General features: G+C 45.1%; 1 protein-coding gene across 1 annotated transcript in view; it reads right to left on the reverse strand.

Moving 5' to 3' along the window:
* Window positions 1–24770, reverse strand: part of MYO16 (myosin XVI) — a 480319-nt gene that overhangs the window by 52158 nt on the left and 403391 nt on the right. The window contains exons 32-33 of the mRNA XM_072782401.1: window positions 13250–13452; window positions 12349–13162 (exon numbers count right to left, since the gene is read on the reverse strand). Of these exons, the coding sequence (XP_072638502.1) occupies window positions 12349–13162; window positions 13250–13452 (1017 nt within the window). The remainder of the gene's footprint in view (window positions 1–12348; window positions 13163–13249; window positions 13453–24770) is intronic.

Consider the following 24770-nt stretch of genomic DNA (forward strand, 5'->3'; position numbering starts at 1 on the left):
GGTGGTAATGTAAATCCAGGAGTCGTGGAACGCAGTGCCTGCAAAGCAGCTCTGTCAGCCTGGGCAGCTTTAGTTAGGTGAATGGGTCCTCCTCGCTTTCTCCAGAAAGCAAAGGTGAGGAGGATAATCTTCTGCTCTTTTATTGGAAACATGCAGTGTCTGTGACACCTGCATGGCGTCACAGATGGTGAGCTAATGATGCTCAGCATCATTAAAAAGCAACACAGAGGAGTCCCCATGCACCTCCACCAGCTTGTGCGTCCTTTCTTCTGTAAATGACCAGTGCCCTCTCCCTCAGATCTTAGAGAGCCCAAAAGAGCATTTATTTATTTATTTCTCACGAGAACTATGTTGAGTCTATTTTGTTTCTTGGTATTTGTTCACTTTTATATATAGCTAGTAATTGAGTACCTCTTGGATTTTGTTTTAATAGACAATTTGCTTTAAGAAGAACTACTTTGGTCCTTAAAAAAATATACTCTATGTTGCTCCATTTCAGGGATATTAGCTTGCATTCAGCCTTAACCACGATGTTCTAGTGCCTGATGGCCACCCCTGATCCTCTCTGTATACATACACCTTAGCACAACTAGAGTTGGCTGATTCACACACGTGTCACACAGGATAGGAAAACTCTAGCTGCGAACACTAATTTCACTGGTATGGTGTGGCAGGTGAGGAAGAATCAGTAAAATCAGCAAACGTAAAAAAAAAATAGCAGTGGTGTATGCTGAGTCTTTTCAAAATCCTTGTTCAGGAGTAATCACAAAATTTACCCACTTCAGATATTTAATAACCAAAAGGGCACAGGCCGGGGCCCACAGAATAGGCACAAACCATATACATACCTTAAGCCTGTCGTGTCAACATCTAACCAAGAAGGAACTGGACAAGCCTGGGGCCAGGACACCCAGGGTGTGGGGGTGCACTTGGGAGCCCCGCAGGCCCTTGGACGGCAGTCATATCCAACTGCTTCAATATTTTAACAACAATAGAATGGTACCCTGCTCATCTCTTAGGGAGCAACCCCATCTGCCCACATTGGCTGACAATAAGCCAGTAGCTCTGAGGCCTTCAGTAATGAACTAAAAATATCTGTATGGGATGCCTGGGTGGTTCAGTTGGTTGAGCATCTAACTCTTGGTTTGGCTCAGGTCACGATCCCGGGGTTCTGGGATTGAGCCCCTCGTCGGGCTCCCTGCTCAGGGTGGAGTCTGCTTCTCCCTCTCCCTCTGCTCCTCCCCCAACTCAAACTCTCTCTCTCCTTTCAAAAATAAATAAATAAAATCTTTAAAACATAAAATAAAAAATATCTAGATAGATTTAAATTTTTGTTGAAATTCCTGATGAGCCACGGGCACTGTGTTTTTGGTAGCTTCTGCAATAGCATCTTTTACCAAAGATAGGCTGGTTGGCGTTACTAATTCCTTGTCTCCAAATCACATGTGCATGTGAGCAAATTTCCCTTCAGCCGCTGCAGTGACATATCATAGTGTTGATGTCAGATACTCAGAAGGGAGGAGCAATTGGGACCCTGTAGGGCAAGGCTGAACCTGTGTCTCCAATGGACTCTCATTTCATCCAGGAAGGAAGGTGGGGTTCCCCTTCCTGGTTGGAAGGAAGAAACTACCAAATGGCCAATTAGAAGGTGGGATTCTCTTTCCCATATGTCCCACCACTAAGCATCTCTCATTAATCATTATTAAAGTGTATATGTTTACATTTAAATTAATATAGAAAAATCAAAGAGAGACACCTATCCTTTCCACATACCCTAATATAGTTACTCCAAAGTACAACTTGATTATGTCACCATGTCCTTGTACAAAATCCTATAATCTGGGACGCCTTGGTGGCTCAGTGGTTGAGCATCTGCCTTTGGCCCAGGTTGTGGTCCTGGGGTCCTAGGGTCGAATCTGAATTGAGCTCCCCATGGATAGCCTGCTTCTCTCTCTGCCACTCTCTGTGTCTCTTGTGAATAAATAAAATCTTAAAATAAAAAGCCTATAATCAGTGCAGGATAGCACAAAGCACAAACCGGTCTGTAGCATGAGGGTCGGGGGCCTCCTGTCCTGGCACCTTCTGTCCTTGTGTTTGGTCTCAAATCTGTCCTGTGCCTCCATAAAAATCCTACCTTCTAGATCAGTGTTGTAAAAGACATATTTACAGTCTGAGAAATCAGTTTAGTGGGTCATGACAAGCATTTAAAGATGAAGGAGAATAGAACCAATTGAATTTTTGAAAAAGCAGCATTTCACAAGCTTTGAGGGTAAGTAGTGTTTTGTGATGCCCAAAGAGTGTCTTCACGCAAATCATCTCTTACCGCATGGATACATTGGATTTTTTATGTTTCCCTGCTATGAGCTGCTTCTGAACAGACCCCACATTTTATTTTGAAAATCCAGTACAATGCCTGGTACAAAATAGATCCTTGGTGGGTTTTTCGAATAAACAAAAAATGAGTGAAGTGTGTCCTTCTTATTTGATGACTTTTCCAAACCTCTTTGAAAACTTCAGGCAAACAGCAATAGAAAATACAGTTACTAGCTGAACTATCTTGCCTGGAGTTAACCTTCTGATTATTCTTTTTTTTTTTTTTTTAAGATTTTGCTTATTTATTCATAGAGACACAGAGAGAGAGAGAGAGAGAGGCAGAGACACAGGCAGAGGGAGAAGCAGGCTCCATGCAGGAAGCCTGATGTGGGACTCAATCCTGGGTCTCCAGGATCACATCCCAGGCTGCAGGCGGCGCTAAACCGCTGCGCCACGGGGGCTGCCCCCCCCCTAATTATTCTTAAGTCCTGAGAAGAACTGCATGTTTTGGGACCATGTCATAGAATGATTTTATTATCTGAAAAAAAAATGGAACATTCCTCCTAAAATCATCACAAAGTGTTCCTAGGATGGATTCAATCCTCACAGCAATAAGTATGCTCTCTGATTAGCAGCTGAACCATATTGCTGGGTTTTCTAATAATCATCAGATTAGAAAGACGTTTTTATGATCCCTCGTCACCATACATGAGTTCAGTGGCTCTGTCCTCTGTTGCTCCTCAGCCTCTGTAAATTAGACACGATTTCAAGACTCCATAAGTGGATGAAGGAGACATCCTACACACAGCAACTCCACCAGTGAAATTAATGTTCACAATTAGTTTGCCTGTCTTGTATGACACATAAGTGAAACCTCTAGTTGTGCTAAGGTCTGTGTGGAGATCAGGGGTGGCCAGGAGGCATTAGAACAACATGGTAAGAGTGGAATGAAAGCTAACGTCCTCGAACTGGAGCAATGTAGATTGTGTTTTTCAGGAGTTATTTTTAAAGCAATTTATCTATTAAGACTCCAAGAAGGACTCTATTACTAGCTACATATAAAGGTAGTTAAATACTGGGAAGTGAAATAGAGTCAACACAATTCTCATGAAAATACATAAATAAATACTCTTCACTCTATAGGATCTGGGCACTGGCCATATACCAAGGAAAGGACATATGAGCTGTTAGAAGTACCTGGGGGCTCCCACTTTAAATTAGTTGTTTGTACTTTGATAAATCCCCTCCACCCTGCTGTGAAAACCAGCCTGGCCCCATGAGCTGAGAACAGGTTAAGCAAATGTAGTTCCAGCAAACGGAGGTGATGTCAGAAGATAATTTAATAGCTGGGAGATTGGTTCACTTTTCAGTAACACGGAAATGCCTCTGTAGGGATCACAGCTTTCCCCACTGCTTTGGCCGAGTCTTCTTTCTCAAACTTACTTTTTCATGAATTGTCCATCTTTCCACATCAAAGAATAATTAAACCCAAATCCCAAACATGCACGTCTGCCTGGGAAATATCCCCACGTACTGATAAACTGATATATGCACAACTCAGTGTGCATATATCAGTTCTTTCATTCTTTAAAAGGAAATTTTCCTTTGAAAAATTAGATTTGATTATGGGCCAGAGCTTTGGGTGTGGAAAAGCTCTTCTGTAGGTTTTCCAGCAATTTAGGTAATGCACAAATTCTCGGGCATCGCGGTACAGTGAGTGTTCCAATGTAAACCTGTGTAATGTCAGATCTAGCTCATGCCTGCCATTGTCTGGACCCTGCACATTTTAGGACCTGGTCACCCAAGTGAGGAGCAAAAGGAACGAGGTTGTTGTTTACTGTCTTACTACAAGTAGCAAGTATGATTGCAACAGGCCAGTCATTGCAAACATACAGTACGTGGATATGAACATTGCAGATTTCAAGGAGAAACTAGAAAAAGATGGAAGTAAAAGCCAGAGTAGAAAAAAAGTATGTGAAGCATTGCACACAGTGGATGCTACGTGACTGCTGTGGACTCACGGAATGGAGCTCTGGATAAAAAGTGATACTGGATAGAGCTAACTCACAGGTAATGTGAGATTTTCTAGGCTAATCTGAGGATTAATCATAAAAATGATTCAAGTCAGCATAAAGGACCTGAACACTGGTAGGTAATTAAGAAATAGGTTTTCCTCTGCCAATACTCTTAAGGAGAAAGAGAACATGGCACCAATCCAGCCCGTCTTTAGGAAAACATTCCGCGCACCATGTCGCTTTTAAGCATTTCTTCACAAAAGGAAGAAAACCCCAGGATGTTGTATTATGTGGCAATAATGAGATGCAGATTGTCAGGAAGGTCTTTATTAACTTGCTTAAGAAGAGCTGCTGAGTGCCTCACAAGATAAAGCACCGGGCTTCTCTTTGGAGCCCCCCGTGGGAGTTTAATTCACAATCCCGTATAGAGACCCACAATACACAATAGCTGCTTGCTTTATCGGGTTGATAGCATGAAAAATATTTACGGGTTATGAAAGATAATCCACTTCTGAAAAGACAGACTCTTTTTTTTTTTTCCTTCGGAATTCCAGGTACAATAGATTCTTCTCCGGTTGACAGTGCATCACAGAACATCCCAGTCATGATGGCTTCTGGGCTACATTTGGCTCATTTCGGAAATGATGAGCTATTTATGCAAGATATATATCTCTAGTAAGACTGGCATGCTAGTGGCTATAGATATACAGTCAATATGTTTGATCAGGTTGATCTACGTCATCAATTGTCACCACCCTCTGCTTGGTTTTTGCCTAGGTTTCAAAGGATAAGGGAGCTGCAAGGTCTAGTAGACATCCATGGTCATCAGACCCGTGCACTTAATATTTTCCCAACAAATACTGATTGACTGGACGCCCGACACTCGTTTTTTTTTTTTTTTTATTGTCCAGACATGTTTCTAACTTCGCCATTACCTGCATCTCTGCTTCCAGATTGACATAATTCAGAAACTAATGAACTGCTATGGTTTGTTTTTGTTTTTATTTTGTTTTGTCTAGAACGTCACCCAGTGGTGAAGATGGAGGCTTTTTCCAATGTCTTTCTCCTATCCCAATTTTGGGGGCCATTGAAAGTCAATGAAGAAAAAGTATGCCCTCTTCCCTTATCTTTTCCTTGTCATGAGTTTACATTTAACTTCAGAAAGGGATTATTCTCTCAGATAGGGACTCTATATCACTTAAGATTTTTAAATGTTTTTGGAGATTTTTAAATGTTTTTGAGAATGGCCTAGTATAATAGAAATAGAAATTTCTCCTAAGTTTTGGAGAAAGGAGCCGTGTTTGATTCCTGACTCTGGGACTGGTTAATTCCTGTGATTATGGGAGAATCACTTAACCCCTCAATTCTCAGATTGCTTGTTAGCAAATAGGGATGCTAACACCTGCTTCACTCACCTCATGCAGGGCCAAGGAGACATCTGTGTTCTTGGCCAACAGGAAAGAACCATTCACAAACATCGGCTATTAATATTATTAGCAGAATAGCATTAACAAACGTTCCATAGCATTTCTGAGTATTTACCATTACAGGAGATCACATGTGCATACCTAGAACTGCTATTATCCCTCTGGTTCATGTCCCTCCTCCGGCTCTTTTCACTCTTTGTAGGGAAGATCCTAAGAGTTCCTGCTGCATTCCCACGTGATGAAGAGAAACAATGGTGAGCATTCAGAGCCGAGTCATGGAACTTCCAGGTAGAAAGTTCATCCTGCCCTGATTCCAAGCAAGACAGGTAGTACCCTCTGTTCCCTCTCTGCCTGTTCTACAGTCTTTACAGCTGTGCTCTAACGGGACCAGGTACCCTGAGCTCACATGTCTCCATGCGCCCTGATTCCTCTGGCAGCCAAGCCTACTGTCCTGCTTCCACACTTGGAGAATGCCATCCTCGCCTCATTGGCTACCACTCTCCCTGCTCACCGGACAGCCCTGGCATGAGGCTCTCCCAACTCTCCCTGGCAGGTACTCACCAAGTGGTGTGATGGGCACAGCCACCGCAGTGGACCTTTGCTTCTCCCTGGCCACTGACACTTTGCGACAGCTAGTGAAGTCCATGATGTCTCCCCCACCAAACAGGAAACAAGCATAATACCCGGAGCATGGGCCACTTGGAGCTCAATCACGGGTCCATCAATGGTTTATGACCCTCAGGCTAAAGCCTCTCTCCTCCACTAGAATTTCACTCATTGGAATCTGATGGACCCATCTGCTTCCTACAGTCTATGAGAGGGCAGGAGCAACCTGGGATTTCTACATTTCTTGATTCCCAGTAGCAAGCCCTGTGCTCACACTAAGTAAATGGGTTAGGGAATGAGCTCTACAAGTTAATGCAAGTCCATTATGGGCAGTTGCACAACTGCCCCATGCAAATTCTTGGGCATTTATAAAGGTAAGGCGCTTTAAATTGGGAGAAGAATGTCACAAACATTCACAACAAATATTAAGACATTTTTAAAAAGTGTCCAATTCCTATAGAAGACAAAGAGCTTTGTGCTCTAACAGAGGAAAGTCTGGCTACTGATGAATTTATTAAAATTGAAAGCTTATTTTTTAAAGATTATTTATTTATTTGAGAGAGAGAGAGAGAGAGAGAGACTGCATAAGCAGGAAGAGGGGCAGTGGGAGAGGGAGAAGCAGGCTCTTCGATGAAAGACCGACATGGAGCTTGATCCCAGGACCCCAGGATCATGACCTGAGCTGAAGGCAGATTCCCAACTGACTGAGCCACTCAGGCGCCTCTGAAAGCTTATTTGTAAAGGGAGATGAGCCAAGTATGATTTGGGAAATTAGAAACATGGTAAACATGTCCCAAGCAGAGAGGCTCCCTGTTACTGCAGTGTGGCCAAGAACGTGGTGAAAAAAATCCTATTCTCACCAAGAGGTATTGTCTCCTCCTGTCAAAGGTTGGGCTCACTGGCATGGGGAAGTCCTCTGCAGCTCACCCTCACCTCCTAGCCACTTAGTGAGAAATGGAGAACTTGCTTCTCTGGGATGTCAAGCTCATCTTTCCAAAGGACTTACTCATTTGGAAAATCAGGAACATTTAGTGTTGACTCAAAATCACTCCAGAATGCAGAGGAATGCCTTGCTTTCATGGGAGGCAGACTCTTATGTGAGACAGAAACGCAGACAGTAACACATCAGTAAACTATGTGCTTGTCCATCCACACCCTTCATGATTTTCAAAATGCCTCAGGCCACCCCCCACCCCTCTCCAAATAAATTACCACGGAGAGAAACCGTGCTTGGAGGGAGGAAGACGAGCAGCCCTGCACAGGACAAAGTGCTAGGAGAGCCAGCGTAGAGGCTTGAAGCCTATGGGATGCAGAGCATGGCATCCCATTCTGGGAGGCTGAGATTTGCACGAGGCAGGGCTGTTTCTTATGCTGTGATCTCATTAGAATGCGTCAGGGATTGAATGAAGATGGTGTCCAAACTTGTGCTTCAAGCACAGAAAGAGAATGGCAGTTTACAGGCATAGCCCTTGAGCAAGTCAGACTTCTGCCAGTAATTTCATGACATTTCAGTGATTTTAGAGCATTCTTCTTGTTGCTAAACAATGAATAAGTAACTGCTTAATTTGGCATAGAAGCATCTAAACCTCATAAAATATTGATTTCAGAAGCAAACGTATGCCTTTTGGAATGCTGGTCTTTTACTCTTGGTTCTGTTTGGGTGGAATATTTAGAGATCCAGCTTTCTAAATTGTATTTTATCTTTCATGGTAGTAGAAGGGGCCGCCTGAACTAGCTGCCCACCTCAGGGGCTGCCCTGGAAGCCCATGTGGAAGATCTCCCAGGCCAGTGTTCCTTCACTGGAAAGCTAACCCCCTGAGAATCGTTTTGTTTCCATCATGAAAAATGATGCCCTGGTTTCCAGAAGCAGGTTCTCTTAGAAGCATCAGGCTCATGTCAGTGAAGGCTGAAATGGATTCACTGGTCTACACTAATTAAAGTGATTTAGGAATAAATCTTTTATTTTTTTCTAAAGGACTCGTATAAAAATGTTTCTATAAATACTTATTAACAGGTTGATTTGATATTGGAATGTACTTCAAAATAATCCAGTGGGGAAGGAGGTGACTGAGCAAGACTGGTGATGAAGCAGGATTGGCCATGGAGAGAGTTCATTAATCTATTCCCTCTACTTTTGTGTATGTTTGAAATCTTCCATAAGGTCAACTTTAAAAACACCTACTATATGTAAAGAAATGCTGTACATTTTTTGTTGTTCTTTACATCATTTTTAACTACCTATTTATATCTTACAAACTATGGATGCATAACATCAAAAGTAATAAGACAATTTTTGTGAAAATACTCTGCAAATCAGACTTACTCTTAATCCAGCCTGGCTCTCCTCCTGCCTTCTCTATTCAGATTTCTGAGGTGTGCTGCATTTCTAAGTCCTTTCATCCTGGTCTTTTCAATGAGTGGAGAAATAACATGCTTATTTTATTGCATGTTCTAGACAAACTCAACCGGACTCTGGGATGCCATTTGGAGCAATGGAGCACCCTAGTGGCCTACACAAGCCAATGATTCTCTCCTTGCATTCGAATTAGGTCTTATAATTTTTGAAACTAAGCAACTAGAAATAATTGGCATAATAATATGAGTCATATTATAGTATCAGAAGAAAAACATTCTGCGAATTAATGAATCATTGCATCTAGAAAGGCATAGATAATTAAACATTTAGTCATTCTTAATGGAAAGGGCTGGGGGCGCACAAAGGGTAGCCCTAAACTATATATATATATATATATATACTTCCAAGCTGTCAAGCACATGTTTGGCATTTTCAAATTTATGAAACAGTTTCCTCCACCCCAACTGTTGCACTCTGACCTGTTGCACATCATGTAAACAAATGCAAACTTTAAACCCTTATCTTCTGTTTCCTGCTGTCCTAGGCACCATCACTCAGGTCAGAAAAACTGCCTCTGGTGGCAGAATCACTGCACTCAAGTCACGGGCTGTCTCTCACAGCTGGAGGGTGCTAAGAGAAGGGGGGTGGGTTCTTTCTGTGCCTTATTTTTCCCATCTGTGAAATGGGGTTAGTAGTAACAGGTAACTTTTTGTCTTGAGAGAATTAAAAAGGTCATTAAAACAGTAACTGCCCAGTAAGCACTATGGCCACTGGCCACCAACACGATTCCTCTCGGGCTGCAGGCACATCGCCACCCGCAACCTTCCATCTGTATGACATGCATCCTGGACTCTTTGAATCTGAGTGACTCCGTATGCCTCAGATCGCATGCCCACAAGTCAAAAGAAAATGAACTGTTTGAGGGAAGATAATATTTGTGAAATCCTATATTGAAGTCTGCAGAGTAGTGATGGAGCAGAATTACATACCAAAGGACTTCACTACTACATCACTACACACAACTCATTGTCCTTCAGATGTTAACTTCATATTTTAATGCCCATGGCAGGGTAATAGTAAGCAGTGTAATCTCCTCCTCAAGGTCACTTTCCAGAGAAGCGATAGGAATATCTTGAACGCTTCTGCAAAATTTGCCGTACAATTTCCCCAGACCACAAATGCGAGAAATGAGCTGTAATTAATTTAGGTGCCTTGAGGGTGAATTAGCCACCCACTGGATTATTTGGTGAGAAAGCCATTTCAGGTGACAATAAGAATATCTTTAAATATAAAGAGGGTAAAGTAGAAGATATAAATCCTTAGAGTGAAGAAGTCCCAAGACTATAGTAAATCATTAATAGGAGTCATTCAATTCATTCAGAATAAAATGGATTACTGACTGCAGGATCAAACTAGGTAAACCTTAATCATCACATAGCAACTCCCATGATTAGCTCCAGTGTGAAATTTTTTTTTTTTTTATTTCACATCTTATCTATAGCCCCTTTATTTTAAAAGAATAACCTGCAAGATCCCATGAGAACGTACCATGCAAACGTGCAAACTTAATTCCCACACCACAGACTATCAAGAATTACCTACTTCTCAAAGGTAGAGTTGGAACTCCTGCAGTCTGGTGTGTGGGTTGACCTGGTCTCATATTGTTAAATTTTCATTTATTACAATGACTCTGCTGGGGCAGAAGTTGCCAATTCATGTATTTATGAGAACGTCATAAGTGGCTCAAGCCAATTTTTTTTTTCAAACGAGGACTGTTTTGTTAAAAGCCCATGGTAAAAAATACCAAATAGTTTATCATTTTAGATTTGAACTCACAGTGTCATCTTGAGGTTTTGAGGCATATTCTCAAATACTGGTTAATACCACCTCAGGGAAATATAATTAGCAAATTCATGCACTACACTATATCTGGAGGCCCCGTGATACTTCCCACTACACCGAGTCCTCAGCTCAGAGATTTCCAGATGACAAGGTGTGTCTAGAAATCCATTCACTTCACTTTCCTTGAACAGAGTCAAGAAGAATTCACCTGATTCCTAGCCACAGTAAAATGAGCTTTATGAGGTTTTAATTTACTCTTAGTTATAAAAGCAAATATTAATTTGTTCATTTAACGCTTTTCTCGTAGATTCCATTTTGCTCCTTCAAATATAATATATGACTTGTGAAATTCATTCTTCTACTTGTAAGGACAATCTCATTTATTAATGGACCTGTACTTAAGAAATTGTCAGCAAAACAGACAGCGTATTTGTCTGAATAAATAGGGAGTAGGTTATTCATTCATTTGTGAAGCGTTCTTGCCTTGATCTACTTTTCACTTATTCAGATTGCTGTCTGGATTTCCTAGAGTTTTTATAATTTTCCTAACTATTAGAAGAGTAATGTTCCTAATCAAATGACGAAGGTGAACATGTTTATATATTTTCTTTGCAGGGGAGACAGCAGGTTAACATGCACAGAAAAAGTTACATCATCAGCCAACCTTTTATTTCCAACCTACCACTTGACCTTAGGAAGGCATTTAACCTATTCACCTTGAAGTTCCCCATCTCTGTAAAGCGAGGCTGTTAATCGTTGCCATTTACCTGGAGGGGTGGGTACTAATGGCATCATGACGATGGGGACCTGTTCCAACTTCCTTAAATAGAGGATGCTTTATGTTAATGTGATTCTTCCTCAAAACACAGAACACCAGGGAATATTTTGGGTTTGTATAAAGACCTTAGAATGCTTTTTTGGAAGATAATTTACATTATTGTGATGATTAAAAGAAGCTTTGCCGAACAACACCTTATCTGGATGTAGTAGTGTGTGGCTAACAAGAAATCTTTATGAGGATCTTTTTGCTAGTTGCATCCTGCCTCTATAGGGACACAAAATACAGACTTTTTTTTTTTTTTTTTTTTTTTTACACAGGCAACAGCCTCTGGCCACAGCAGCTGGGTGTCATGTTCACTCATGTGAGTGGAATGCCAGCGTAAACCACACCTGAGGCTGAGCTGCTCAATGAGAAGATACAAGAATTCACAGAACCAAGTTAAAATGCTTTTTGGGTGGTACATGAACAGAAGAAAAACATTCATTCAAAGCAATAAAAAGGTGAGCAGTATTAAGTGAAGGTAGTGATGGACAGGTCTTCACCCCAGACACCGGGCGTGGAAGTGAGATGGACAGACAGCCCAACAGAAGGACTCTCTCTCGGGCATGAATGAGTGGACCCTGGAACACATGGGAATCGGCAGCACAATGCGACCGAAACACCACTTCGGTGCTGGAAGGAAGCATTATTGAAGAGGGCAACGGCTCCAATCTAATCTCGCCCTAATACTCACAAGTCATAAACCTTGACTGAGCCCGGTTTTAGTACCACGTGTACTTCTATCTCGAGCCTTTCCCTGCAGGACGGAAATGGCAACGCTTCCCTACTCGTCCACAGCGACTGCATGGGACGCCTTAGGCTATCACCTGCCTGAGGGGCCCCCGCGGGTCCAACAGTATGGGGGGGGGGGTAGACAGGTGTAGGCCCGCGCACGCATGCACCCCGAGGCGGAGATGTGCATCCAGCGCAGGGTGCGGGGGTGGGGGTGGGGGGTCCGCCGTCCCCTACCTTCGGGGTCCCGGATCCTCCTCCCCGCCGCCGACTTGCGGAGCACGCTCCTTCCCGAGCTGAACAGGCTGGTGAGCTCGTCCAGGGGGCTGCCGAGCGCCCTGCAGTTCGGGGGGCTGTAGGGCACCGGGGAGGGGGGCCCGGCGCTGGCCTTCCAGGGCTCGGCCCTGGCCACCCTCCCGGGGGAGTAGGGGGCCTTGGGGAGGGGGCCGCCCGGGCCTCCCGCGGGCGCGGAGCCCGGCTGCGGCGCCTTGGGCACGTCGGGGCCGGCCACCCCCGTTGCTCTGCCGGCCGCGCCCCCCGCGGGCTCCGGGGGGGCGGCGAAGGGCGCGGGCGGCCGCGCGGCGAGGGGCGCGGGGGGCGCGGGGGGCGCGGGGGGCGGCGTGGGGGGCGAGCCGGGGGCCGCGGGCGGGTCCCCGTCGCCGTTTTGGTTTCTGGGGTGCTGCGGCGACGGCGGGCTGGGGCCTTCGGCGGGCACGGGGTACTTGAGGTTGGTCTCCAGCACCGGCAGCTTCTTCACCTCCAGGGGCGTCAGGGGCGACTCGTCGGACGCCGGGGAGCAGGTGACGGGCGTCGGGGGGAACACCAGGAGCGGGGGCCGGTGAGGGAGCAGGTTGGGGAAGGGGGCCGGGATGTCGCACGCGTCCGCCCAGGCGCCCGGGGTCCGGCAGCCACCCAGCGGAGGGGGCGACGCGGCCGCCTCGGGGGGCGCCGAGTACTTCATCTCCTCGTACACCGCCTCCGCCTGCTCGGGGCTGCCGGCCCGGCCCAGCATCTCGATGTAGACGGGCTCGGGCTCGGGCTCGGGCTGGGGCTGGGGCTGGGGCTGGGGCTGGGGCTGGGGCTGGGGCTCGGGCTCCTGCAGGGCGCGCGCGGGGGGCGCGCGGGGCGCGCGGGGCGCGGGGGGCGCGGGGGGCGCGGGGGGCGCGGGGGGCGCGGGGACCCCCACCCCGGCTGCGCGCTGCGGGCCGCCTCTGCGCCGGGCGCCCGCGATCTCCTCGGAGGAGCCGCTGAGCTTCGTGTGGGGGCTGCGCTTGGGCTTGCGGGGAGGAATCTTCTTCATGGTGCTGTAGTCGTCGCTGTGCGGTCGGGGCCTGGTGAGAACTGCGGAGGGAACAGGAGAGGCATAGCAGGTCTTAGCCCGACCCCCCAGCCCCCCCCACCCCCCCCCCGGGCCCCACCGCCAGCACCCCGCCTGCCTCCCTCCACCTTCGAGGCCCCAGACCGCCCGCCGATGAGAAAACCGACCGAGCTCCTGGAGTTGGAGGCCTAAGCTACCGTGGAGGAGCAGCAAGGGGGCCCAGGATTGCCAGCACCTGCCAAGGGAAGTGCCTGGCGAAGGCCTGGGAAGGAAGGGCCCGCCAGATCTGCTGCTGGAACCTACTACACCTGCAGGCTGCGGGCCTGACCCAGCCGCGAGTAAGTGTTGGCTGAGCGGATCCTCCCGATTTCAGGGACCAGAAGACAAAGCCTAGGGCCCACACGCACGGTCGCCAGTTAGTGGCCTATGGATACCTCTGGTAGGAAATGCCTCAGCTCATTGTAAACGGTAGACTGTACAAAACAAAAACTCCAATGTGCAGGGAGAGATTATGGTCTTAGAAAAGAACTTCATGAAAAACGAGCCCGGGGTGAGTTTTACAATATATGCGACTCCTTATCAGAAACACATCACACAGAAACATAGGTAAATCAAGAGTGCCACATTTTTCACTAAGAATTTCGGAGGTGGAGGGGTGCCCTGCTGGCGCGATGCACAGGGCATGTGACTCTGGATCTCAGGGTGGAGAATTTGGGCCCCACCTTGGGCATAGAGATTACTTTAAAAAAATCTTTTTTTTTAAATAATAAATTTATTTTTTATTGGTGTTCAATTTGCCAACATACAGAATAACACCCAGTGCTCATCAAAAAAAAAAATCTTCTAAGGCGGAAACGTATTAAGTGGAAACAGGGAAGATATTTAAAAAATAATGAAAAAGGGAGAATTAGTTAAATCTGACTCTAAAGGTTAGGTCAAAAAATTCCAAAAAAAAAACAAATTCCAAAAGACTCCTTTTCCTAAAATATTCTTACTATAAATTGTAATCGTGTTCTTATTAACTATAATTTCTCCAGAAACTGAGCTGTTCATTTCAGAAAACTGCATAAAGCTCCGCTGAAGTAGCAAAACTTCTCAAAGAATCCTGAACTATTTTATTAATTTAGTATTTTATTAATCTGTAGGAATTTGTAATAGAAGTGCAGCTAATTTTGCTGAGGTCCTGAGTCGTTTTGAGACAGCCAGTCACTATGCATGTATGGGAGCTGTCTCTGTCTCCAGTTGTGGGGCATCAGTGAGGTGTCATGGCTAAAAGTAAGTCTTTGGAGTAAGATAGATCTGGATTCAAATCTCAAAGTGGCCATTCACTCATGCAGTTATTCACTTAGTTGTGCATTCAAGCAGCATTTAACTGAGACGCATTCGTGAACAGACAGAATGTTCCCTACCTTCTTCTGCCCTCATGGGAGGTGTCAGATGATAAAAACAAGTAAATAAAACAGACAAGTCAATTCTCTCACAGGTTGGAATGGAACACCTGCTGTGAGGACCAGGAACAACAGGCCACAATAAGGGGTCATAGAGCTGCGTTTGTGTGTTTGGTGGGGGTGGCAGAGTCCAACCTATAACTTACAAGAGGTCTTGGGGAAATCTCCCTAAGCTCCAGTATAGTGATATCAGTAATCATCTCAGAGGAATAAAAGGAGGAGGAGATACAGTATGTAAAGTGCTCTGCTCCTACTCTGGCACACTGTGAACAGGAATCAAATGGGAGATATCCAAAAGAGAAAAGAAAAGAACAAAGCTAATTTTCTAACCCACTGGACATCTTTGTAAGCCAGTATTATACAGGGTTCCCCAAAGCAGCCAACTTTTAAAAGCAGAAAATACCAAAAAAAAAAAAAAGCACAATTCTGCAGTTCATAAGCATTATTCCAAAGGCTTTCAATGTGCTAAAAACACAAGCAGCTCATAAGCTTCTCGAAACTTAATGAACCAAACAAATTTTTAACATTAGTATTACAGAATTGTTCTGAAGATTTGAATAACTTAAAGGATTTGTGGCAGATTGTATTTTCCAAAACTGGCTTCAACAATATTTTCAATCCCACATGCTCTCCCAGAACCTTAAAACTGGCAGGGCCTATGTGGCTGCCCCTGATGAATAAACTAGGACAAAGGGGAAGCCACCTGCCTTCTCAGGCTGGACCATACGCAGTAAAGCTTCTGTCTGGCTCTTGCTCTTCTGGGACACGTCTTGGGGGCCCTGATCTCTACGCATGAAGTCTCTCTATCCTGAAGCAGCCCTGCTGTGGAGAACATGTAGAAAGGCCACAGAAGTAAAAGATGCCAGGGGACTCCATCTGCTCCAGCTCTCAGCTGTCTGGGCTTCCCCAGACCAGATGCCAGAAATATATAGTCAACTGAGTCTTCAATGATTCCAGCACCAGCCACAGTCTGACCACAGCTGTGGCAGAGCCAGTAGAATGGTTTAGCTGACCCTGGCCAGCTGCTGGAACTGTGAGAGAGAGAGGGGATTATCATCCCTGTTCTTTTAAGCCACTAAATTTTGGAAAGGTTTGTTACACAGAAAAAGAGGACTAATGCAGATATTGGTACCTGTGGAGTGCTACTATGAAATAACCTGAAAAAGATGGCAGTGGTTTTGGAAAATTGGAGGAGCCTTGAAGACAATGTTAGTGAAGGTATGGTGATACTCAAGAAATGCTATTGGGGAGGCTTCAAGGAAAGTGAGGAAGATGCTGGAAGCTGGAGGAAACACGGACCTTTTTCTGCCGCCACAGAAGGGTTAGGAGTACTGTCACCTGCAGTGATGTGGAAAATAGAATCCCATGTTCAAGGAGCTGGAGGATCTAGCGAAGGAGGGCTACAGGCAGAGTGTGAAAGCTGCCTTCTGGATCATTCTAGCTGCCTCTAGTAAAATGTGAGAGTAAAGACATAAGCTAAAGAAAGAGCTAGTAACTATAAAGAGCCAGGACTTTCTGGGTTTGAAAATAAAATGGCTCCTCACTGCCAGGCTGTCCAGATGGCAAATAATTTTGAAGTGAAGATGTGACTTCCAGGCAGAGATAAAATCTGGGTCATTTCCAGGAAAACATATCTAAAGATGAAGCCAAGATCATGACTTTGAAAGCCTTTATTAAGACCTCAAAAAGGTCTGAAGTAGTGTCTCGTGCACACTTCCAAAGCAGCAAAACCACAGGACTTCTAGGAATATCAAGAGTATTGCTCCACAGAGCTCCTGTAGAGACCCTGGAGTAGAGAAGAGGTTGTCTCAAAAAAGCTAGTGTCTGTGGCTTTTCACCACTGGAGTGGATTACAGATTGACTCACAAGAAACCCACAAAGCTTATAAAGGAATTGTATCAGCATGCACAGAAAGGGGCAGAGTCATTACGAAATGGAGAGGGATCTGGCACCTCAAGATTTCATGAGCAGAAAGGAGGCCAAGAGAACTATCTGCCCCAAACAAGGTGCTCTGGTGGATTAGGAATTATAATTCAAAGGAGAGCCAAGATTGCAGGGCATGGCCCTAAGAGTCATGGAAAATCATTTCCAGGCACCAGGCCACACACCATGCCCAGGTGTCGTTCAGAACTCTGTGTGCCTCCTAAACTCCTGCTCTCCGGTCAAGAGCATCCACACCCATCCCTCCTGGGTACGCTCACTGCAAGGAGTAGAGAGCCTGTCCTCAGACAGAGTGGGGCATCTTGGAAGAGCTGTCCAGGAAGCCTGGGTCTGACCAAGACCATGAGAGATGGGGACTTTTGGTCTGGGCCTGGTGGGGTGAGAAGAGAAGGCTGTGGGCAGTTTGGAAGAGGAGTGACTGTATTTCATATGTGGGAAGGGTGGGAATTGTTTTTTTCTAGTGGGTGGATTGGAATTGTATTCTCCAAAAATTGGCCACAATAGTGTTTCTAGTCCTATTAAGAGGTAGAGTGTTTCTCCTTAACCCTGGATGTGCTCTTGGGACTGCCTGACAGATGGGAGGTCATGAATGTGAGGCTGCGTGACTTCCAAGGCTGCCCAGCATCCTCTTTCCTGGAGCATGTGCCTTTGCCACACTGATTCTCTATGTAGGAAGTCCAGCTCCCCTGAAGCTGTCCCACTGCACAAACCACGAGGAGAAAACATCTCGAGATAGAGACGCCCATGTAGTTCCATTCCCTACATGGCCAAGGCAGCAGAAGTGCAAGTGCCCAGCCTTTAGATGATTCCAGCCACCACTTGCAGCTTCATGAAGGACCTTGACTGAGAACCACCCAGAGAAGTGCAGCCGATACCCAGAACCTGATCACTGATAATAAAATGACTGTTGTAGTTACATGACTAAGTTTTGGATGGGCTGTTAAGCAACAAGAGATAATGGATATATTCCCTCAAAGTTTGCTTTTGATGCAGATAAAAAAAATTTTGTGTTAAACTATTATATATAGAAGTAGCATGGCTTCTTTGGAGGCAGACAAGAGACTGGCCTCTAACATCCTACTGCCTGGGTCGGAAGTTTGGATGTGTGACATAAGACAGGTTATGCCACTGCTCCCTGACTCAGTGTCCTCATCCACAGAAGGGTCATGACGATGGTGCCACTCCAGTGGGTGGTTCTGAAGATTAAAGATACTTAGAATAATGCCTGGCACCTGATAAACATGGAGTTAGTGCCCGCTGCCATCATCAGTGTCTTGTTATTATTACACAACCAGAAATTAATCATGAGTGATGGGGTGGCTTCTGTGGAGTGAGTGCGGTGTGGAGTGTGGCAATATCAGATCATCGAGAGTGCTTTACTGAGGCTGCAGACGGTACAGTTTCCTGCCCTACCCCATAACTACTGAATTTGAATCTTTGAGGGTGAGAACTAGAAAGCTCCAGTCTTCATAAAATACAACTAGAAAACCACAGAGTATTAAAGTCTCATTTGGTTTTATGGCTGTTTCTGTGTGTGTGTGTTCACACAAATACTAATAGTTCATTTGCAAATATGGATGTAAGGGCTATGAAAAAATGAACTTTTATTAAGAATTTTCTCTAAAAAAAGAATTTAACAATTTTTTGAGTTCTAAGATTTATGGGTAAAACATCTGTGACTCCATCCAGATGGGGTCATGTAGACATTTCATGGGCAAGGCCTCTGTTATAACAGTAGCTTAAGTGTTAAACCTCACATTCTCAAACTTGACTCTTCTCTGAGCTACCAAGCAATGATCTAGGGACTTAAGTCATTTTGAGGTTGTGTTAGGAAATAAAAATGTTCTTGTACAGAATACTTGCCCTGTGAAGGTTTGCTAAGGCATGCCAGGTGGCTTTTAAGTCACCATTTTGAGCAAGACACAGTTATTTGGCCTAATTATCACTGAAAACCAGGTACCTACATGTTTATGAGAAAAAATGAAGGAGAAGCTTGTTTATCAAGAAAATATTTGTATCTGTGTGTGTATGTATCCACTGTATTCCAATCCTTACAGTGTGGTTTTGCTTAGTTTCAGAGCAAACTTAATGCTTAGCACGGGGGCATGGACATAAAGGATGACGAAATAAATGTTGAGTAGCTGGCCAGTGGGCTAGCTGCATACATGAGTGAATGTAGAATCGACTTACAACCAGCTACAAATTGGGAAAAAAAAAAAAAAAAAAAAAGAGCTTCCACTGCTGGGCAGCGATATTTTGTGTCCTTAAAACATTTTTTTTTTTTTTTTTTGGTGAGAAGAGTCCATAACGCTTGCTGTTATCCCATCTTTACCCATAGGACTTCACCCAACATGCATAATGTCACTGAAATGTCCTTCCTGACCTATCCCCAGTTTCCAAAAAGGGTCATCCCCCTTGCTCTGTGTTCCACACCATCTGTTCTCTTTGCTGGTACTCTGCTTATCTCATAATTTGTTTGCCCATTTATCTCCCCCACTGGTCTCCAGGGCCCTCTGAGGGGAGCCAGCCTCATGGAATACACTTCATTACTATATGTTGAATGGAGTCATGTGTCATAAGTTGTGAAACATGCAATCCTGTTCTCCTATATCCAGTAACATATTCTCGGGATGGTGTTCACAGAACACCTAATTTCTATCAAATTTCAGCTAGTAGAAAAATATAATCAGGGGCTTCTGTTACAAATACACTGACAGGCCAAATCCAGCAAATCTTAAAGGTACATTTTGAACCCAGCCAAATTGTGCTCATTTTGATTTATTGATAAGAATTGAATTCTGCTTTAATGGAAGTAGTATAAAGAAATATATCTCTATAACATGCATTTGTTCAATAAATATTTATTGAGTGCCTACTGTGTGCCAAGGGCAATTCTAGAGTAAAGATATAAACCAGACAGTGAAAAAAGAAATGAAATGGAATGTTATTTCCAAATTGAGCCACAGAGATGAACTGTTCTTTTATCCATGCATATAAATGGTCTTGTTGAGAATGGAGTTATCTAGCAACTCATTCTTAAAAACTATGGATTCCTCACGGTATTATTTCTAAGGAATGGGATGCTGGAGTCTGAAGGGGTGGTGGGTGTGGAGGTCACATGACAGAAGGTAAATGGTGGAGGCTAGAGCTCCTGGAGGAAAACCTGTCTCTTGCAATCTCCCCATCTAGTTACACCATGTTTGGGAGCAAGTCTGCACCGTGGGCTGAGAGAATCAAGTCTCCAGAGTGTGCATGAGCTGGAAACCCCCCAACGAAGAAAAGGGGAAGCCTTGTTCTTTCTGTTCTGGTCACTGTTTGCAAAGAGCACAGTTGACCCTTAAATAGTGCAGGGGTGAAGGGTGCCAGCTCCTCTTGCAGTTGAAAATCTGCCCGTAACTTTTGCCTCTCCACAAACGTTGCTTCCTACAGCTTACTGCTGTAGAAGCCTTAACTCAACAGATAGCAAAAACAGTCCATTAACACATATTTTGCACATGTATTATATACTGTATTTTTACAATAAAGGAAGCTAGGGAAAAGAAAATATTAAGAAAATCAGGAGGAGGGATCCCTGGGTGGCGCAGCAGTTTAGCGCCTGCCTTTGGCCCAGGGCGCGATCCTGGAGACCCGGGATCGAATCCCACATCGGGCTTCCAGTCATGGAGCCTGCTTCTCCCTCTGCCTGTGTCTCTGCCTCTCTCTCTCTCTCTCTCTCTCTCTGTGTGACTATCATAAATAAATTTAAAAAAAGATAAAGAAAATCAGGAGGAAAGAGAAGATATTTTTACAGTCTTGTATCGTATGCATCAGAAAACAATCCACATATAAATGGACCCACTCATTTCCAGCCTGTGTTGTTCAAGGGTCAACAGTACTTTCAAATAGTTGGCCCCAGCTTGCTAATAGTTTGCACACAAGTATCAAAATTTACTGGCTCATAAAATTGCTTCATGCTTTTCAGGCATGAAGGCAATGGAAAAAAATGAGCTCTCTCCGTTGCCTGTCTTTATTATGATCGTGTTTACTGGATAAAAACCTATAGGAAAGGCATGTGTTGATATGAACAGACCTGGGCACAAGGTTCAATGTGACCTAATCACTGGTTTCTCTAAGATCCTTGGCTCTCATTCTCTAATCCGACCTTCTTCCACTACATAACCTTTGGAGTTGACTCAGCAGCTTTCCCTGTAAAAGAGAGTTTGAACTTGATTTTTTAAGATGCCAAGAGGAATGGCTCAGGTAAGAAGTGGACTGCGTTATGGTCCTGGTTCTTATGAAACCAGAGCATTTTATTTTTTTTTATTTATTTTTTTTTCAGAGCATTTTAAACATTTTTTTTTTTTTTTTTAATTTATTTATGATAGGCACACAGTGAGAGAGAGAGAGGCAGAGACACAGGCAGAGGGAGAAGCAGGCTCCATGCACCGGGAGCCCGATGTGGGACTCGATCCCGGGTCTCCAGGATCGCGCCCTGGCAGGCGCCAAACCGCTGCGCCACCCAGGGATCCCTTCAGAGCATTTTAAATAGCAATCCAAGTTTCTTCCTACTTTCCATAGAAGGAAGAGAGTTTTGTGAAATAATGAGAGGTGCAAAATATCTAGCGTTGCCCTTGGGGTACAAACATGAGGCATGTAGAATAAAGGCTGTCTGACAGAATTTTCTGCAATGTTGGGAGATTCCATACCCTTGCCTTGTGACTAATGACTCAGGAACTGAATCGTAAATTTTACTTAATTTGAATTTAAATGTAAATAGTCACACAGGGCTGGTGGCCTCTGTACTGGACACCTCAGCCCCTGCCACAAAAGCATAAACGAGGCCAGCACACCTGTGCATGGCGGGTTTATCTCAGGAGGGCATAGCCACCTTGCAGTTATGGATTGGAAATACAGGTGACCAGGCGCCACGCTGGCCCTTGACTCGTGATGCTACAAAAACTGGCTTAGGGCAGTCCCGGTGGCTCAGCCGTGTAGCAACCTGCCTTTGGCCCAGGGTGTGATTCTGGAGACCCAGGATCGAGTCCCACATCGGGCTCCCTGCATGGAGCCTGCTTCTCCCTCTGCCTGTGTCTCTGCCTCTCTCTCTATCTCTCATGAATAAAGAAATAAATGTTTAAAAAAAAAACTGGCTTAGCACACCTGCTCCATCGGATCAGCAGGTTCAATGGAAGAGTTCATCTCTAACGGCAGGAAGTTCAGTGGCAGTCCTAAAGTCCACATGAGGGATCTTGTAAGAAGGAACAGATAATGTAGACAGCAATCAAAACTCTGCCTTCAGGGCTAGCCTCCAAATCTGAGTTCATGGGGGTGCGGTCAGTGGGAGACCCCGACAAGCACCTCAGTCACATGCTGGCTGAAATTAGGTTCTAAGAACTTAGGTTTTTCATAAAAGTCTTGCAACTCTAATGGTATCACATCGTGTATTTTAAACAGTGAGACTTAAGAGCCTGGTGATTCCCTGCAGGAGTGGCCGTTTCCTGACATCTACTTCTATATACATGTTTTATCTCCTATGGGTTTTTTTTTTTTTCTTCACGGGCCCCTCTCTCGGGGTGAACCCATTCCAGGGTGCCCTGCTCTTCACAAAAAAAAGAGAACTCTCCCCGGGGCTCCCGCCGGCTTCTCGGGGATCAGTTGCGTTACCGCACTGGACACCTCGCGGGGCCCATCTCCGCCACTCCGGATGCAGAGATCTGAATCCAAATCCCTTTCCATCAGCTGAGGGCAACGGAGGCCATCGCCTGTCCCTTCAGAACAGCGCTCGCCCACCTCTCAGGACCAACTGACCCATGTTCAACTGCTGTTCACATGGAACCCTTCTCCACTTCGGCCTTCAAAGTTCTTTCTTGAATATTTGCTGCTACCGCCAAGATCTGCACCTGCCGCGGCTCCACCCGGCCCGCGCCCTAGGCTTCAAGGCTCACCGCAGCGGCCCTCCTACTGCACGCAGCACAGCATCTGTGGGGTGGCATTTGGGGGGGATCCCCGGCGGCCCCCCAGGAAGGGAAACCACCCCCCCCACCCCATCCCGCTCCTGTCCCTCTCGTGCAGGTCACCAACTGCCTGCAATGGACAGATATGGGCCTGACGCTCTAGCGCCATCCATTTTTAGGGCTAGTTGATTTGGCAGGTGAGTTGTTGCACACTCCTTAGCAGATTCCAATTTCCAGGGCCACCATCCTTCTACTCCTATGGTTCTTAAGTCACTTTGTCTTCACTGACATGTTTTGACGTGATCCCCAATACTTTCACTCCCTTCCCAATGACATGACTAGTTGGTACCACCTGACTACTCCAGAATCTCAAGCCCAGGGCAGATGATTTTGGAAAGGGCACAGACAGAAGGAGTTTTTAGATGTTTAGATATTCTGGGGCCAACTGACTCTAATCTATAGGGCATGTGTGCAGTGTTCGAATCCAGACACGAGCCATCTTACACACACTGTAATGTTCAATCTTGTTTCCTGGTTTTTCACCTCCTCGTGCTACCCTGGGTCTAGTCCACATTCTCCTCGTCTCATCAGGGTTAGCCTGTTGGATGTCATTTATCCTCTTCCAATAAGCGAAAGGGGTCTTCCTTCTGATTTCAACACACCTTTCTGAGCTCCACACCGTATATCCTGGGCAGAGGTCCAAAAGTAGGGCTGGAAATGGGATGCGCTTCCATTTATGATTTATTTAGATGACAGCCTCTTATAGTTTGTGGGGGTGCATCAGAGGAGGCCCCTTGTCTCTGGAGATCCTGCCCTAACACCATATCTGTGCTTACATCTATGTCCACTGAAGCCTGTCTTTCTGAACTTGCCCTAACTCCATTTTCACATTTCATGGCTGTTCTTATTGCCATGACATGAGAAACACACTGCATTCCTCTCCCCAAACTTAGGAATTTCTCCCACATCTCCATATTGTCATGACATGACTCCTACATTATAATAGTAATAGGCTTTTCTTTTTTCCTACTAAATACTCTCTTAAAGATCCACTTTCTTAAAGTGACCAATCAAAAGCATCTTTGAAGGCAGCTGGGGCCTTCTCATTGCTCGTGGTCTCTGAGCCACGGTCTTTGCAGTGTCCCCATGGGGTCACCCATCTTCTCCCGCAGATAAACAAGTGCATGGCTTTGCCTCACGTTTGTATTCTTGGCTCATCTGCTTACAGAAGGAATTGTGATCCATGTTCAGCTGGCACTTTCTGGTGAAATCTACACACCATTCCATCATGTTTCATGCCCCCTGTCCCTCCTCCCCCACTACCACCTCTTACCCTGTTCACTTTTCTCTGCAGCTGTGATCTGCTAAAATACTTTATGTATTTACCTGTTCACTGTGTGGAGCGTCTGACTTCCCACACTAGAACTGATACATCACCAGGAAAGATGATCCTGTTGGTTTTATTCATTATGTATCCCCATGGGCCTACAATGTGGCCTAACTGTTGGTAGGGGACACCTAACCTCTGTGGAATCAGTACCTGTTCCGCCAAGATGTCCTGCCTTTGTTGCTCACTCTTTGAAAAATTAATAATTAAGCAATAACAGTCACATGAACTAATCAGTGAGAGATTTCATGGAGAGAAGACTGTAGTTTCCCTCTTTTTTTGCATATATATTTCTAGGCCACCAACGCAGAAAACTTCCCTTAGCTAGACCCCAAAGTTCCACGGACAGAGTTTTGCTGTGGCGGGATTCCTCTCTGCCTGAACGTTTCACTTCCCACGTGATAAAGCAGTGTTGATTTTTAATTAGATTGTGATCATTGGGAAGCCTGATGAATTTTTTTGCTTTTTCATCAGTGAACATTTACCGGGTCGAGGACAGACACTCTGAAGGGCTCTGGTCTGCGGCCCCTCACCAGCACTGACAATGCTGATGTCAGGATGGGCAGTAAGGAGATGATATATAAGTAGCTTTTCCCTAAGATGCTTGGAGAACTGAATACATATTATTTATA

This window comes from Canis lupus, chromosome 17, assembly GCF_048164855.1.
Source record: "Canis lupus baileyi chromosome 17, mCanLup2.hap1, whole genome shotgun sequence".
Classification (NCBI taxonomy): domain Eukaryota; kingdom Metazoa; phylum Chordata; class Mammalia; order Carnivora; family Canidae; genus Canis; species Canis lupus.